This window comes from Glarea lozoyensis (genome assembly GCF_000409485.1).
Source record: "Glarea lozoyensis ATCC 20868 chromosome Unknown GLAREA7, whole genome shotgun sequence".
In the NCBI taxonomy this organism is placed as follows: Eukaryota; Fungi; Ascomycota; class Leotiomycetes; order Helotiales; family Helotiaceae; genus Glarea; species Glarea lozoyensis.
The window spans coordinates 2514917-2527940 of record NW_007361002.1 but is presented as its reverse complement, the minus strand read 5'-3'; the positions used below and the strand labels follow the sequence as shown (position 1 = coordinate 2527940).

The following is a 13024-nucleotide window of genomic DNA, read 5'->3' as shown; positions in this document are numbered from 1 at the left end:
CTGCTGCGAAAGCTCCCATATCGTCACAGCAGCTTGTAAACAAAGAACCTCTTTAGCAGACCCGACACGCTCACCAGTACTGCCACCTACAATGTGAAAGGCAGTACACGCTACTTCCATAATGTCGCGCCGTCTCATTCGCAGAAAACCTCTTGGGGATCGCATTAAAGACTGGCTTCACCCAGGCGACTTTTTGCTATGGCTTTCGGAAGAAATCGAGACACGAGACTGGGATTCCAAGCATGTAGCAAGTCCGGTTGCTTTGGGTCTCCACGTTGCTCTCTTAATTGCAAGAGCAAATAGCGGAAGTTCGGGAAATAAGGGCAGTGATGATGTTTTTGGCGATGACAATTCTGGTTCGGGCTGGTTAAGCTACATTGTGAGTAGATTCCTCTCTCTGCGCGGAGAATGCTTGATAGCTAATCATTCTCAAAAGTCCACGTTCGTTCTCTACATTCTGACGGGCTTTTCTGTCCTTAATGCCTTTTACACCTTCCTTCGAGTAAGACACTATCGTCTGTTCGAGAGACCTATTGACGCACCGCAAACGACACCTTCCCAACGTCGTGTTCGAATCGATTCATCCCCGGTTTCCTCGTCTCCTCTTCGATTCCTCACAAATATAATCGGGGCAGAAACTGCTGAGTCAAGAGCACATCCAGATGCAAGTCGAGATGTCTGGGAGATGGCTGTTTGGGATCCCTTGCCTGTGTGCCTGAGTCTGTTCTGCCTCTTCAGTCCAGGCCATGTGCTGGTATACTGGCTGTTTTTGCCAACCTTGTCTTCCGACCCGAGACCCAGCATCACTGTCGTTACAGCGTTGTTCCTCCAAATTCTGATGTCGTCCCAGTTGACAATTCTGCGAATGTATTTTTCACAGCAAGAGAAAGACTCTGCTATCATTCAGCAAGAGGTTATAAGCGAGTATGATATCAAGTTTGTTCATCCACGGTTGAATCCACTGGTCCGTGACGTTGGGACGCAATTCTATGGGCCTAATAGCAATGAAGGGGAAGATGGTGATGTTGACGCATATACACCCGCTATCACTCTCAAACGTGGATTTCGAACGAACCCAAATCCAAACTATGCCAAACATGTGGACCCGGACAATACAGAGTCGTTCAATAGATCCGGACGTTCCCAGTCTCCCTTTTATACACCCTCAGCCTACAACTCGCGGAATCACAGTGCTCTAGCGAGCATGACACCAAAACAACCGCTGCGTCAACCTCAATTCCGTCAAAGCATGGCAGACTCTGCTTCCACGGGCGTGAGTACAGGTGACGGGGGAAGCCTAGGAGTCTTCAGTCATGCCAGGTCTCCTCTTAAGAAGGCTACTAGTATGTATGATATGCAGGCACGTGAAGCCCCAAGGAATTCTGCTGAAATGGCAGCACGGGAGCAAGGAGAAAGGAGTAGAAGTCCCACCAAGAGGAGATTAAGCGAAGCCCATCGTTCATTTCTTGGTCTCGATGATAACAGGAGGACGTCTTCTCCAGCTAATTTAAATAAGCCAAAGCCTGGCCCTGCGCAGTACAGCAGGATGCCGTCTAGGTTTTAAACATTTTCTTTATATGCATTTGAACATTTTCGACGGCATCTGGTGGCATCTGGGACTGAATGGAAGTTATAAGGCCCAAAGTCGGTAATCAAAACTGCATTTTCTCCTTTTTCAAATTTTGGCTGATCTATATTGAGTGGTGTTTCATTCCGCTCTTCCTACTCATTCTATACTACCTCAACGGTCTGTATGTGTCATGGGGCACTCAGCACTCAGCACTTCGCACCTTCCTCTTCAACTCTGTCAACCATCACTTGGCCTCATGCTTCCATGAATCAACAATCTTGCTTCTCCAAAAAACATGTCTTTTCCAATTACACTCCCACCATTCCACAATGTCGACAGATGTCGAGCCCCCTTCATCTCCTAAATTATCATTCACCACACACAATCATTCAAAGTCCGTTCGCAAGACAACACCCCATGGACCCCCGCCAGCTGCCTTCGATACGCAAGCTGATCATCGTAAGCATGGCCGATCCGCGTCTTTTAGCGGGTTTGTCTCTCGCATGTTGCCTTCTCGCCGACCAGAAAAAGGGCATGCCCTACGGGCCGGTTTTCAAGACGGCGGTCCCCATAACGCTGTGGACCTCGTTTTTGGGCTCGCTGATGATCATCGTTCGTCGGTCGTGGCCACTGGTGAGACTGGTGACGGCAGTTCGGAGAGGAAGATCAAGAGCTGGGCTCCGCATAATCCTGACATTTCAGGGGCTCATAGCCCAGCTGATCAGGCAGTTCGATCGAACCGATCTGGAGGTTCCTATGAGAATAGAGGAGAGATTCGTAGAAGGCCGCGTTCATTGAGCATAGGCTGGTTGCTAGCTTCGAAACGTGTTGAGGAGAAGGAAGATAATGTGGAATCCGTCACCGCTGAGAGAGGAGAAGGTACACATTTGCGAAAGTATTCGACGCCACTGGGGTTGCCTCAAAGATCGCCTGATGTTTCTCAAGGAATCGATATCCCAAGGTCGTCTGCTTCTGTTCTTGACGTTGAATCTAGCAAATCTCGGCAGCTTTTCGATAAGAAGAAATCCCATCGCGAGCAAAGGAAAAGCTTGCGCGAAAGTGGCGATTTTCTTGGTGTTCAAGGTGCAAATCCGAGGACTGGAATGTGGGATCTCAGCGACAATACAACGAGCAGCAGTGCTCCAAGTCATGTTAGCAGCGAGACCAAGAGGAAGTTAGAACAGCATGCAAAGGAACTGAAGGAGTCGAAACTGAAGTATGAAGAGGCCAAATCGAAACAGCGTGTGGAAATTCAGAGAGTCCAGACTCTGAAAGAGCTCAAGAGGAAAGAAAAAGTCGAGCGAAAGAAATCAGAGAGCAAATCGAAGCAAAAGAGACGGGGCAAGTGGAAGGTTGGTGACAATGGCTGGAGCAGTGTTGCTGAACCTGGTCTCAGTCCGATCCTGCAGTCAGTCGCAGCAACTCCAACAAGAGGTCAGTACACACAAGATCGATCAAATTGATCTCACGCCATGATACTAATCCACATGCAGAAATCCCATCATTCGACAAGCTACTTCCGATGCCGTGCTCTGCTGATGCCGACCCGTTCTGGAAAGACGCATCCATTGCAACAAGTGAATACTTCCCTCCTCGAGGCCCCTCATCACCGCTAGCACTTGGTAGCTTTGAGCAGTCAAATGTAATGAAAAAGACTCCCCTTACACAATCAAGCGCAGCGATCAAGCGAAAGCCTGTAGGGTCGCCCCCAAGTCGTGGATCTGGTAGTGGCTCAACAGAAACGATTGTCCACGTGCCTAGTCACCTCTCAGAAACCACTCCAACGATCAAGAAAGCCGTTCCTCCTAAGCTGGCAGATGAGGATTCGGCGGCAGTGATAGAGCTCAAAGTCCCAGGCCAGTTCTCTTCATTGAATGCCAAGTCACACACTCCCTCGAAACCCTATCATTTTTTAGACATTGGCAAGGGCCGAGCGACAAAACGCAGCCCTTACGAGAGACTGGCTACAGTGATCTCATTCCAGTCGGTCCCGACGAGCCAAGTACGTATCCACGAACCCTCACCCGACAGTCGACGGGTATTTTCACATCAAGGAAAGGTTATCAGCTCCCTCAGCGAACTACCTCCGGTTTCTTTGAAGGATCCCGTGGCGGCTCGCACTCCATCACGAATCCCATTGAGCTCGCAACCCCAGAGAATCCAACCAAACATACAGACTCAAGTATGGGCACCACCAACGATCATCGACACGAAGACCGACAAACCAGGATCACACACCAACACATCCACCACCACCACTACTGGATTCACTCCTCTTCGTCGGGCTCTCGCTCAATTAGACGGACAGGACGATTACGAGAGCAACGGCAATTCCCATCTTACTCCTCGCGAGAAGACGAGCAGAATTCCGCTGCGATCAAGCTCCCTACCGAACAACAAACGCAAGAGCACGCCGAAGGAGAAGTTCCCAACTCATACAGTCGGCACCGATACATACTCGGAACACCACCTGGATCAAACGAAACACAGAACCGAAAGGTTATGTCAAACGGCTTCTCCAAAAGAAAAGAAGGAACCGCAGAAGAGCACACTCACATCCACATCTACGTTCCCTCGCAGCACCAACCAGAAAGCCCTCGCCCACAACGCAGCATTAATAGCTTTTCAAAGTCCCAAGGCAGGAAGGTCGACGGAGCCGAAGGAAGCCCATAGTAGTGATGCCCCGACCGCTCCGAAGGTACGTCTTCAAAAACTAGAAGGCAATGCCGGACGAGTCAAGACCGGATCTCCCACCAGGCTGCCAAGAACCAAGAGGCACGATATCAAGGACACGATCCAGGTGGGAACACCGACAGGGGAACTTCACCATGTCAAGAGAAATGCTGTTGCTCTTTCCCATCCTGCACCGGAGAGGAAGAGGAAGGTCATAATACACGAGAAGGGTGTCTCCTTAGCCAGCGAGACTCCGAAAACGGGTCGGCCATGTGTGTCACTCAGAGATGTAGTAGCCAGTGTCTTGCATACTGCGTGGTGGATCGTGGGGCCCGTATTTGATCCGGCGTCGGAGTTGCGAAATCGATGGGCATATCGCAAACTCACCTGGAGAGATATGGGAACGTTTACTGCGGCCGGAATATTTGCGGTTGCCATGTTCACGATAACAATTGTGTTTACCCGTGTATTGGGAATGGCTTTCCAGGTTCTCAGATCTTTTGTTAGCTTGTTCAAGCTGGTAACTGGGTGATTCAAGATGTATTCGTGCTCAGGGTCCCTGATAAGGAAGCAGCTTCAAACTCGTCAGCATGTTGTTGGTTTCATTAAGACAGCTTGCTATAGCTTTGTGGTAATATACAAAACTCAACTTTGGGCTTAACTGTGCTCTGATTTCGGCTAGTGGCGGTGTGCACATTGCTCCAAATAAGTGCAGGTGACGAGAGGGCACCGCTTTAAAGCAAGTGTGGAAATGATATGTGATGAACTAGACCTTACAGTGCAAGATATCAGACTCGATGCCAACAATCAGCCACGAATGAGGCTGCATGTTCCGTCAGCAGAATGCAATAGGCGCATATGGCTCTTTCGTCAAACTTGAGAACCAGAGAGGAAGCGCACCAAGCATTCATGCATAATCGACATGCAATGATGTTGGTAAACTCCTCAAGTAGTAGCTGCCCAGGCCGTCTGGACGAGGTGATTTCTCAAAGAAACTGCCTCCGGGTCTAAAGGTGGGGTGGTACGAGACCCCTCTATACATGTTTACATTCCATTGAATGAGCAACTTATCGAAACTTTTCCTTGATGTTAAATCTTAATATAGGATATATCTACTCGAGTACGCCTACCTATGTGACACATTTTTAGGCGTTTCTAGGCGAGAAATAGCAAAGTTCGAGGTCGAACAATCACATCCGCGCCATGACTAGGCGAAGCTCTACGTAAATCGGAGTCGGAACAAGATCAAGTCTCCACATCTTTGATGGCCAATTATCACCTTGCGAATGTCATATCCTGGGGATCCTCAAAGCCACCCGATATCGGCGCATTCCACAAACTTTCCAAGTTCGCGCATCATAAAACCACCCCGCACTGCCATCTAAACAATCCTCTTTACCAAACACCGCAACTTTTTTTCTCCTATTCTTACGTCTTTGAGAGAGCTGAGTCCTGAATTGTCGATTGATCAGTTTGCGCAGTGAAATTTGCAAAGATGCCGGCTGCCGACGCTGCTCCAAGGACGCTTTATGATAAGGTCCTCCAGGATCATATTGTGGATGAAAGACTTGATGGCACAATTTTGCTTTATATCGGTATGTAGTCGAGAAAATACTTGTACTAGAATTTCTCAGCTAATCTGACTCCTTGTAGATAGACATTTGGTACACGAAGTCACTTCACCAGTATGTAATAACTCGGTTATTGCCACACAACAGTTTTACTAACTAGCAATAGCAAGCGTTCGAGGGTTTAAAGAATGCTGGACGACAGGTGAGACGGCCGGACTGTACTCTTGCGACAACAGATCATGTATGTACTAGTGGTTCCATTCCAAAGAGCGTTTCTAATATAATCCAGAATGTCCCGACCACCTCCCGAAAAACATTCAAGAATATCGAAACCTTCGTCGAGGTTGAAGACTCAAGATTACAATGCATGACCCTCGAAGACAACGTAAAGGATTTCGGGATCACATATTTTGGACTTGGTGACAAACGTCAGGGTATTGTCCACATCATCGGTCCGGAGCAGGGCTTCACACTCCCTGGCACAACTGTCGTTTGTGGTGATAGTCACACATCAACACATGGAGCCTTTGGGGCTTTGGCCTTTGGAATTGGTACAAGTGAGGTTGAGCATGTACTTGCTACACAGACGATCATCACAAAACGAAGCAAGAACATGCGGATAAAGGTGGATGGGCAGCTCACACCTGGTGTCAGTTCAAAGGACATTATTCTCCATGCAATTGGTAAGATTGGTACGGCTGGTGGAACGGGTGCGGTGATTGAGTTCTGCGGTTCGGCAATTGAAGCTCTTAGTATGGAGGCAAGAATGTCGATTTGCAACATGTCAATCGAGGGCGGTGCTCGTGCCGGTATGATCGCTCCGGACGAGACTACCTTCAAATACCTAGAAGGACGCCCTCTTGCACCAGAACACGGCTCAGAAGAGTGGAATAAGGCTGTTGCGTACTGGAAAAGTCTGAAAACCGACGAGGGTGCCAAATACGATATTGATGTCTTGATAGACGCCAAGGACATTGCACCGTCAGTCACTTGGGGAACTAGTCCAGAGGATGTCGTTCCAATCACTGGCAGCGTTCCGGATCCAGAGACGTTTGCTACCAAGGAGAAGAAAGAAGCCGGTCGACGAATGCTTGAATATATGGGCCTCAAGGCGAACACACCAATGGAAGAGATTGTTCTGGACAAGGTTTTCATCGGGTCTTGCACGAATGCTCGAATTGAGGATCTCCGAGCTGCTGCTGGGATAGTGAAAGGGAAAAAAGTAGCTGCAAACATCAAAAGTGCTATGATTGTGCCTGGTTCTGGTCTTGTCAAGGATAAGGCGGAAGCTGAAGGGCTGGACAAAATTTTCACTGATGCGGGTTTCGAATGGAGAGAGGCTGGATGCAGTATGTGTCTCGGTATGAACCCTGATATATTGGCTCCCCAGGAGCGATGTGCCAGTACGAGCAATCGAAACTTCGAAGGCCGACAAGGAGCTGGTGGACGAACTCATTTAGTTTCACCAGTTACCGCTGCGGCTTGCGCTATTGTGGGAAAACTTACCGACGTACGGAGACTTGCTGAGCACAATTCAACCCCACGACCGGCTTCGCCAACTCCAGTCACCATTAAACCCCATGTTGATGAGAGGATTAACACTGATGACGAAGAGCGAGATCATATTGCGGATCAACCAGCAGAAAACGATGTACCACACACCAACACCATGGCTGCTGGCTCGGCTAAAGGATTGCCGAAGTTCGAAGTCCTGAAGGGTATCGCTGCTCCTCTTGAGCGTGCAAATGTCGACACTGATGCCATCATTCCAAAACAATTCCTGAAAACAATTAAGCGCACCGGTCTTGGTTCAGCTCTATTTAACGAAATGCGATACAACGCCGAAGACGGAAGCGAGAAACCAGATTTTGTTCTCAACCAAGAGCCATATAGAAGATCTAAGATCCTTGTGGTTACCGGTCCAAATTTTGGTTGTGGCAGTTCGAGAGAACACGCTCCATGGGCTCTGTTAGATTTCGGCATCAAATGCGTCATTGCCCCTTCATACGCAGATATTTTCTTTAACAACACCTTCAAGAATGGCATGCTTCCAATCGCCATTGATAATAAGCATGACATCGAAGCTATCGCCGATGAAGCACGCGCTGGCCGAGAAATCGAAGTTGATCTTCCAAATCAATCGATCAATGATAGCACAGGCAAGAAGATCTGTGGGTTCGAAGTCGAAGAATTCCGAAAGCATTGCTTAGTAAACGGCCTCGATGATATCGGCCTTACCATGCAGATGGAAGACAAGATCCTGGCGTTCGAGAAGAAGATGACCACAAAGACTCCTTGGTTAGACGGCCGCGCTTACCTGAAGCGTGGTAAAAATGGAAAGTTGGCGGTTAAGCCTGCGCCTGTACCAAAAACAAATAGGGGGGAGGCGATTAAGGAACCTCTCGATTGGTAGATTACAGTGTGGGAGTGCGGATTTGGAATTTTCTGTAAATATGACGGACGACGACATAATGCTTTTACCATATGGAGGTGTTCTCGTTAATCGTTACTCCTTGAATGGAGTGGTGGACGTCTTTTGACTCGTTTTTGCCAGCAAATGTTGAGAGCATATTTAGCATAGATATCTTAGTTTATGATATCAAATCAGTTTCTGATCAATTAAGCTCACGTTTCACTCGGATTAAGGGCTGAAAGTAGTATTGGTGTGTCGACCGCTGTCTTCTCTGTACTCTGTAGTAATTTAGTAAAGCCTGGTTTACTTCGTTGCACTAGCTCAAGGCATTTTGCCTGCAGCCCGGTATGATGTTCGCAGAAAATGTTCCTAGCTAGTCTTCTGTACTGTATTTTGGTAAAAAAATTTATTACATATTCTGTCATTTACTAAATTTTACTAGCTGCTGATTATTTTGCTCTTAATTAATGGCTCAGTGTCTTCAACTTCAGCCTTCCAAGACCGAAACTCAACTCATGCAGCAGGCCAGGGTGTAGACCATTACACATGCGAGCTTTTTCGCAAAAGACGGTCTTGCAACCCCCGAATCGTGTTGGATTATTTGTACAAGTGGGCGAAGAATGGCTCATAGGTTTTGAGGTTGTGAAGTGGCTTTTGTTCTATTACTATCTATCTAGATTGACATTTCCACGCCACGCAACAAGTAGCCGTGATTCTAATGCCCCAGCCATGCAAGGCAGATGCAAAAAATACGTCGCTCCACCGATGTATATACTCAGCTCAATCTATGTACTCCATGCGCCTTGCTATTTTTTTTTTTTGAAAATGAAAACCAATCGCAATCGAGTAGGGATCTATAGCTTGACAGGATGCTGCTTGCGAATCTTGCCACCATATTTATAAATGAACATAGGTGCAGGGATAAGTGCAATTCCGATGAACCCCAACGTGCTATTACCCCATCCTAGCCCAAGGGCCTCATACATGCTAGGGCCAGCAAGTGGCAGGAAAGCACCGAATAAGGATCGTGAAACGGTCAGAGCAGCAACTGCAGAGGCGGCGTATTCTGGGAATGAGTCGATCGTATAGGTCTGAATAGGAATAAAGATACCCATCATGCCAAAACCGAAGGGAATTAGGCCAATGATGGGAACAATCCAATGTACTGCCTTGTCCGCTGCCCAACCATACCAGAAAAATGATACAGGCACGAAACAGGCGAAGAAAATGCACGCTGGAAGTCGCATTTCAGGCTCGAATACCCCATTGTTAGCTTTAGTCATGCGAACAACTGTTGGGTCAGAGATCTTGCCGACGACGACGAGACCAGCCATGAACCCAATGCCGAGCCCAATATAAGCGAGACCGCAAAGTTCAGGTTGCCAACCGTACGTCTGGATCATCACCGAAGTGATAGTTGTGAAGAGAAGATAAAGGAGTCCGTACACGACGGACATATAGAGAGAGAGGAGGAATACGATTGGCGAAAGAAAGAGCATCTTTAGAGGTCGCACCATGCCTTGAAGAAGGATCTGAGCTGGTGAGTGAATGTGCCCTGTAGGGCTGTAAACACTTCTCAACTCTGGGCGGTTGAGCTCTTTGCGTAACCGGAGAACCTTGCGATTGATGAGGACTTGAGGATTGGTTTCCGAATTGAGCAGTTCAATCCCAATTGTGATGACTGATGCCGAAGCGAGGAGGACCCAGAAAACCCATCTCCAACCGGCCCGTTGAGCGATGAAGCCGCCGCATATCGGCCCGATCACGGGACCAAAAAGTGGGCCCACCGAGTAGATTGAAGTTGCTAGTCCTCGTCGGTCCGGTTGGAACAAATCGGCGATGACGCCACCACCAATTGTCAGGCAGCCAGAGCCTCCAATCCCAGCGAGAAACCGGAAGACAATCAGAGCACTGAGATTAGGAGCGAGAGCACAGCCAATTTGCCAGACACAAAAAAAGACGTTAGCGCCAGTAAGAACGATTCGTCGGCCATAGATCTCAGAGAGCGGCTATGTGGCAGGTTAGGTGACAGCTTTTCTCTACAGCATAGTGAAGACTTACAGCAAGTATCAGCGGGCCAATGACATATCCCAACACAAATATACTCACAGTCAAAGCACTGAGAATTTGAGACGTATTGCCGAATTCGGTGTCCATAAAGGACACTCCCGGCTAGAATATGTGTCAGTGATGAGCGAAGAGACCAGTAGGAACTGTGGTGTGCTTACAGCGAACATAGACGATGCCAGAGGCGAGATGAAAGTGATACTCGCGAGCAACGACAAAATGAACCACTTCTTCTTCTCGGGGAAATTCAGTGGCATTTCTGGATCGGTCTGCGACTCCCATCCAACAATATCATTGTCCAGGTCCGATAGAGGCAAAAGCTTCGGTGCTAGTTTGGCTTTTTTGCTTTTCGAGGAAAGGCTGGTTGCGATTCTGGAAATTCGGCTCTTCGTACTTTTCAAACTGGCTCCAGTCTTCACTTGTTCTAATTCCGCACCATTTAGTTCATTCTTGCGTGGACCAGCCTTGATTGATTCTAATGTCTACGACAGAATCAGATTTTGGTCCAGGTTATTGAGAGGATGTGCCTACGTGTCCCCTCTCCAAATCGGCCATGTGCCCCTTGTCCATCTCTTCCACGACTTCGTGGTCCATATCTGGTTCTCCCACGGCTCCTCCACGTTCTGTCTTCTCTGCCTCGGATGCATAGATCGTTGATTCACTTCGCATGGTGCCATTATCACGGAGGTCACCTTTCTCGGCCTCCTCTCGATGATCGGAAGCCATATCGGATTGTGGTGAAGAAAGTAAAAGAAGAGATAAAAGGAACGAAAGAAAGTTCGGGGTAATACCAAGGCAAGAGCGAATGGATATTGACTCTTGTTCTCGTACTTTGCAGCGCTTGCGAAAAACTCCACGCAAAGGGAAACTGGAAACTGACGGTCAGAAGGAAAGTGTACTTGTCATGCTAGGGCCCTGGGACCGCCCATTCTTTATGAAAACGAGGTCGTGTTCTCTGACGATTTTAGCATCCGGGACGGATACTTATATCCTCATAGATGGTACGGGGAACGTGCATTAATCCGTTATGCACCACTTGTGCGAGAGTTGTGCAAGGCATGTTGTGCACAAAGCTTATTCACAGTGCCGCCAAGACGGGAGCTCCTATTTCGCTCTTCGTCTCCTGGCGAAGGCCGACGACATCCTCGTTTCTTCAGCCTCAGACTGGACTGCCTCGGTCATTAGGTACGGAGTAGCTGTGTATTAAATCCGTGCTCTGGATATCTGATTCTAAATGTTTTTGGATGCGCGCGCACGAGCACGTAATGCATGTCTATCGGTTGATGCAGAGGTACGTCGTATCAGGTTGCACAACTTGCACCTCGCATTATCTTGACTTTGTTTACTCCCCTCCCTACCATACGGCCCAGTTCCGAAATCTAGGGCACGGCACGTTGTACGTCTAATGACTAGGAGTCTAGGACTACGCGTAGCGAAAGGCACAGGCTACGTACGGGTAGCTGGACTCGATAAAGACGAATTAAATGTTGGTATCGACTCTTACGCACACGCAATAGTCCGTGATACTGTCGAGTACATGGGCTGACAGTGCGGCACCCTCACGGCCAGACCTTCCCGAACCAAAACTTGGCTGAAAGTTCTCTAATGAGGTTGAACTTAGGAACGTAGATGCTGGTGATCAGTAACGAAGCTTGTCCGCATCGATATCGAGATTATTGTTTCCCCTGATCTGTGCGACCGCGTGCGTTGTCTTGCTCGCAGCGGGGAATTGCAACAGTAGTTCCTCAGTTACTTCTATCACTTACATTCCATGAACAATCGCAAATGGAGCATGAGAAAGACTGAGAGCATCAAATATTAATCACGATCCTCACTCCTCTATTACTTCTTAATGTTCGGGGCTATGATCACTAATAAGGGCACCTGTTCAGAGGGCGGTTGTCTTATACAAATATGGTATTACCGCTAAGGCCGAGCCGCTTTGTCACTTCCCATCAATAGTTTCTTATTGAGTGGATCTGGAGAGGCCCAGAGCTTATGAGCAAGGACGAGATCTTTCAAATCCCGTCTGGACCCAGTATAGTTATTACCCATCACAGAGGAAACAGGTCTTGTAAGTTGTACTACTGTCTCCCGCAAGAACCACCGTGCAAAAACAGAAGTCTCGTGCAACAGAGAACACGGACTTTAAGGGTTTGTTTTCAGGAGACTCTTGTCCGTCGATTAATTTGATATGGTCTGTTGAGGTAACATGATGGCGATAGCCACTTCGTAATCAAAAAATTCCTACGCATTTACCTGATCTATATAGCATTCCAAAATTCGTAACTTTCCATCGGTACTTAGATGCCTCGCTGGTTTGGGCAACGTATTCATAATCAAAACAAGAAGCCACATTGTGAGGCGAAGGGAGGTCTTGACAACCTTATTGGTAGTGGTGAGAAATAAGAGAGGTACAGTAAGTTCAAGTTTATCGTGAATTGTTTACATAATCAAACAACCAAAAACGGCGTCTCTTCACAGTTTGTCTGAAATGTTGGTTCAAGTGTGCTGTATAGTGGCTAACTTCTTGTGTTCTGAATAGTGTGCTTACCTGCTTCTTCTGGATAACGACTGTCGTTGTCCTCAACCAACCGGAAGTACTGATGTTGTTGGTAACAATGCATTATGAGGGCCATCTTGTCTATGACTGGCTGTTTAATACTATGAGCCGTTTTCGACAAATGGTGATTGCTCCATTCGCAGGCAGCCATCGGTCAGCAAAAGCAG

The 13024-nt window shown here is 47.9% G+C and overlaps 4 protein-coding genes across 4 annotated transcripts; 3 read left to right on the top strand and 1 right to left on the bottom strand.

Moving 5' to 3' along the window:
• Positions 1 to 121: 121 nt before the first annotated feature.
• Positions 122 to 1564, top strand: GLAREA_01996 (uncharacterized protein; the record flags this gene model as incomplete). Its single annotated transcript, XM_008089212.1, has 2 exons — positions 122 to 379; positions 437 to 1564. 2 exons carry the CDS (start codon positions 122 to 124, stop codon positions 1562 to 1564), a joined length of 1386 nt encoding a protein of 461 aa, XP_008087403.1.
• A 335-nt stretch (positions 1565 to 1899) lies between these two features.
• GLAREA_01995 (uncharacterized protein) lies at positions 1900 to 4775 on the top strand (the record flags this gene model as incomplete). Its single annotated transcript, XM_008089211.1, has 2 exons — positions 1900 to 3004; positions 3064 to 4775. The coding sequence occupies 2 exons, from the start codon at positions 1900 to 1902 to the stop codon at positions 4773 to 4775; spliced, it is 2817 nt and encodes a 938-aa protein (XP_008087402.1).
• Positions 4776 to 5738: 963 nt separating this feature from the next.
• Positions 5739 to 8227, top strand: GLAREA_01994 (Aconitase iron-sulfur; the record flags this gene model as incomplete). Its single annotated transcript, XM_008089210.1, has 4 exons — positions 5739 to 5838; positions 5897 to 5928; positions 5981 to 6055; positions 6104 to 8227. The coding sequence occupies 4 exons, from the start codon at positions 5739 to 5741 to the stop codon at positions 8225 to 8227; spliced, it is 2331 nt and encodes a 776-aa protein (XP_008087401.1).
• Positions 8228 to 9081: 854 nt separating this feature from the next.
• On the bottom strand, positions 9082 to 11020 carry GLAREA_01993 (MFS general substrate transporter; the record flags this gene model as incomplete). The annotated part of the gene is made up of 4 exons (XM_008089209.1): positions 9082 to 10236; positions 10289 to 10399; positions 10456 to 10776; positions 10826 to 11020. 4 exons carry the CDS (start codon positions 11018 to 11020, stop codon positions 9082 to 9084), a joined length of 1782 nt encoding a protein of 593 aa, XP_008087400.1.
• Between the last annotated feature and the right edge of the window lie 2004 nt (positions 11021 to 13024).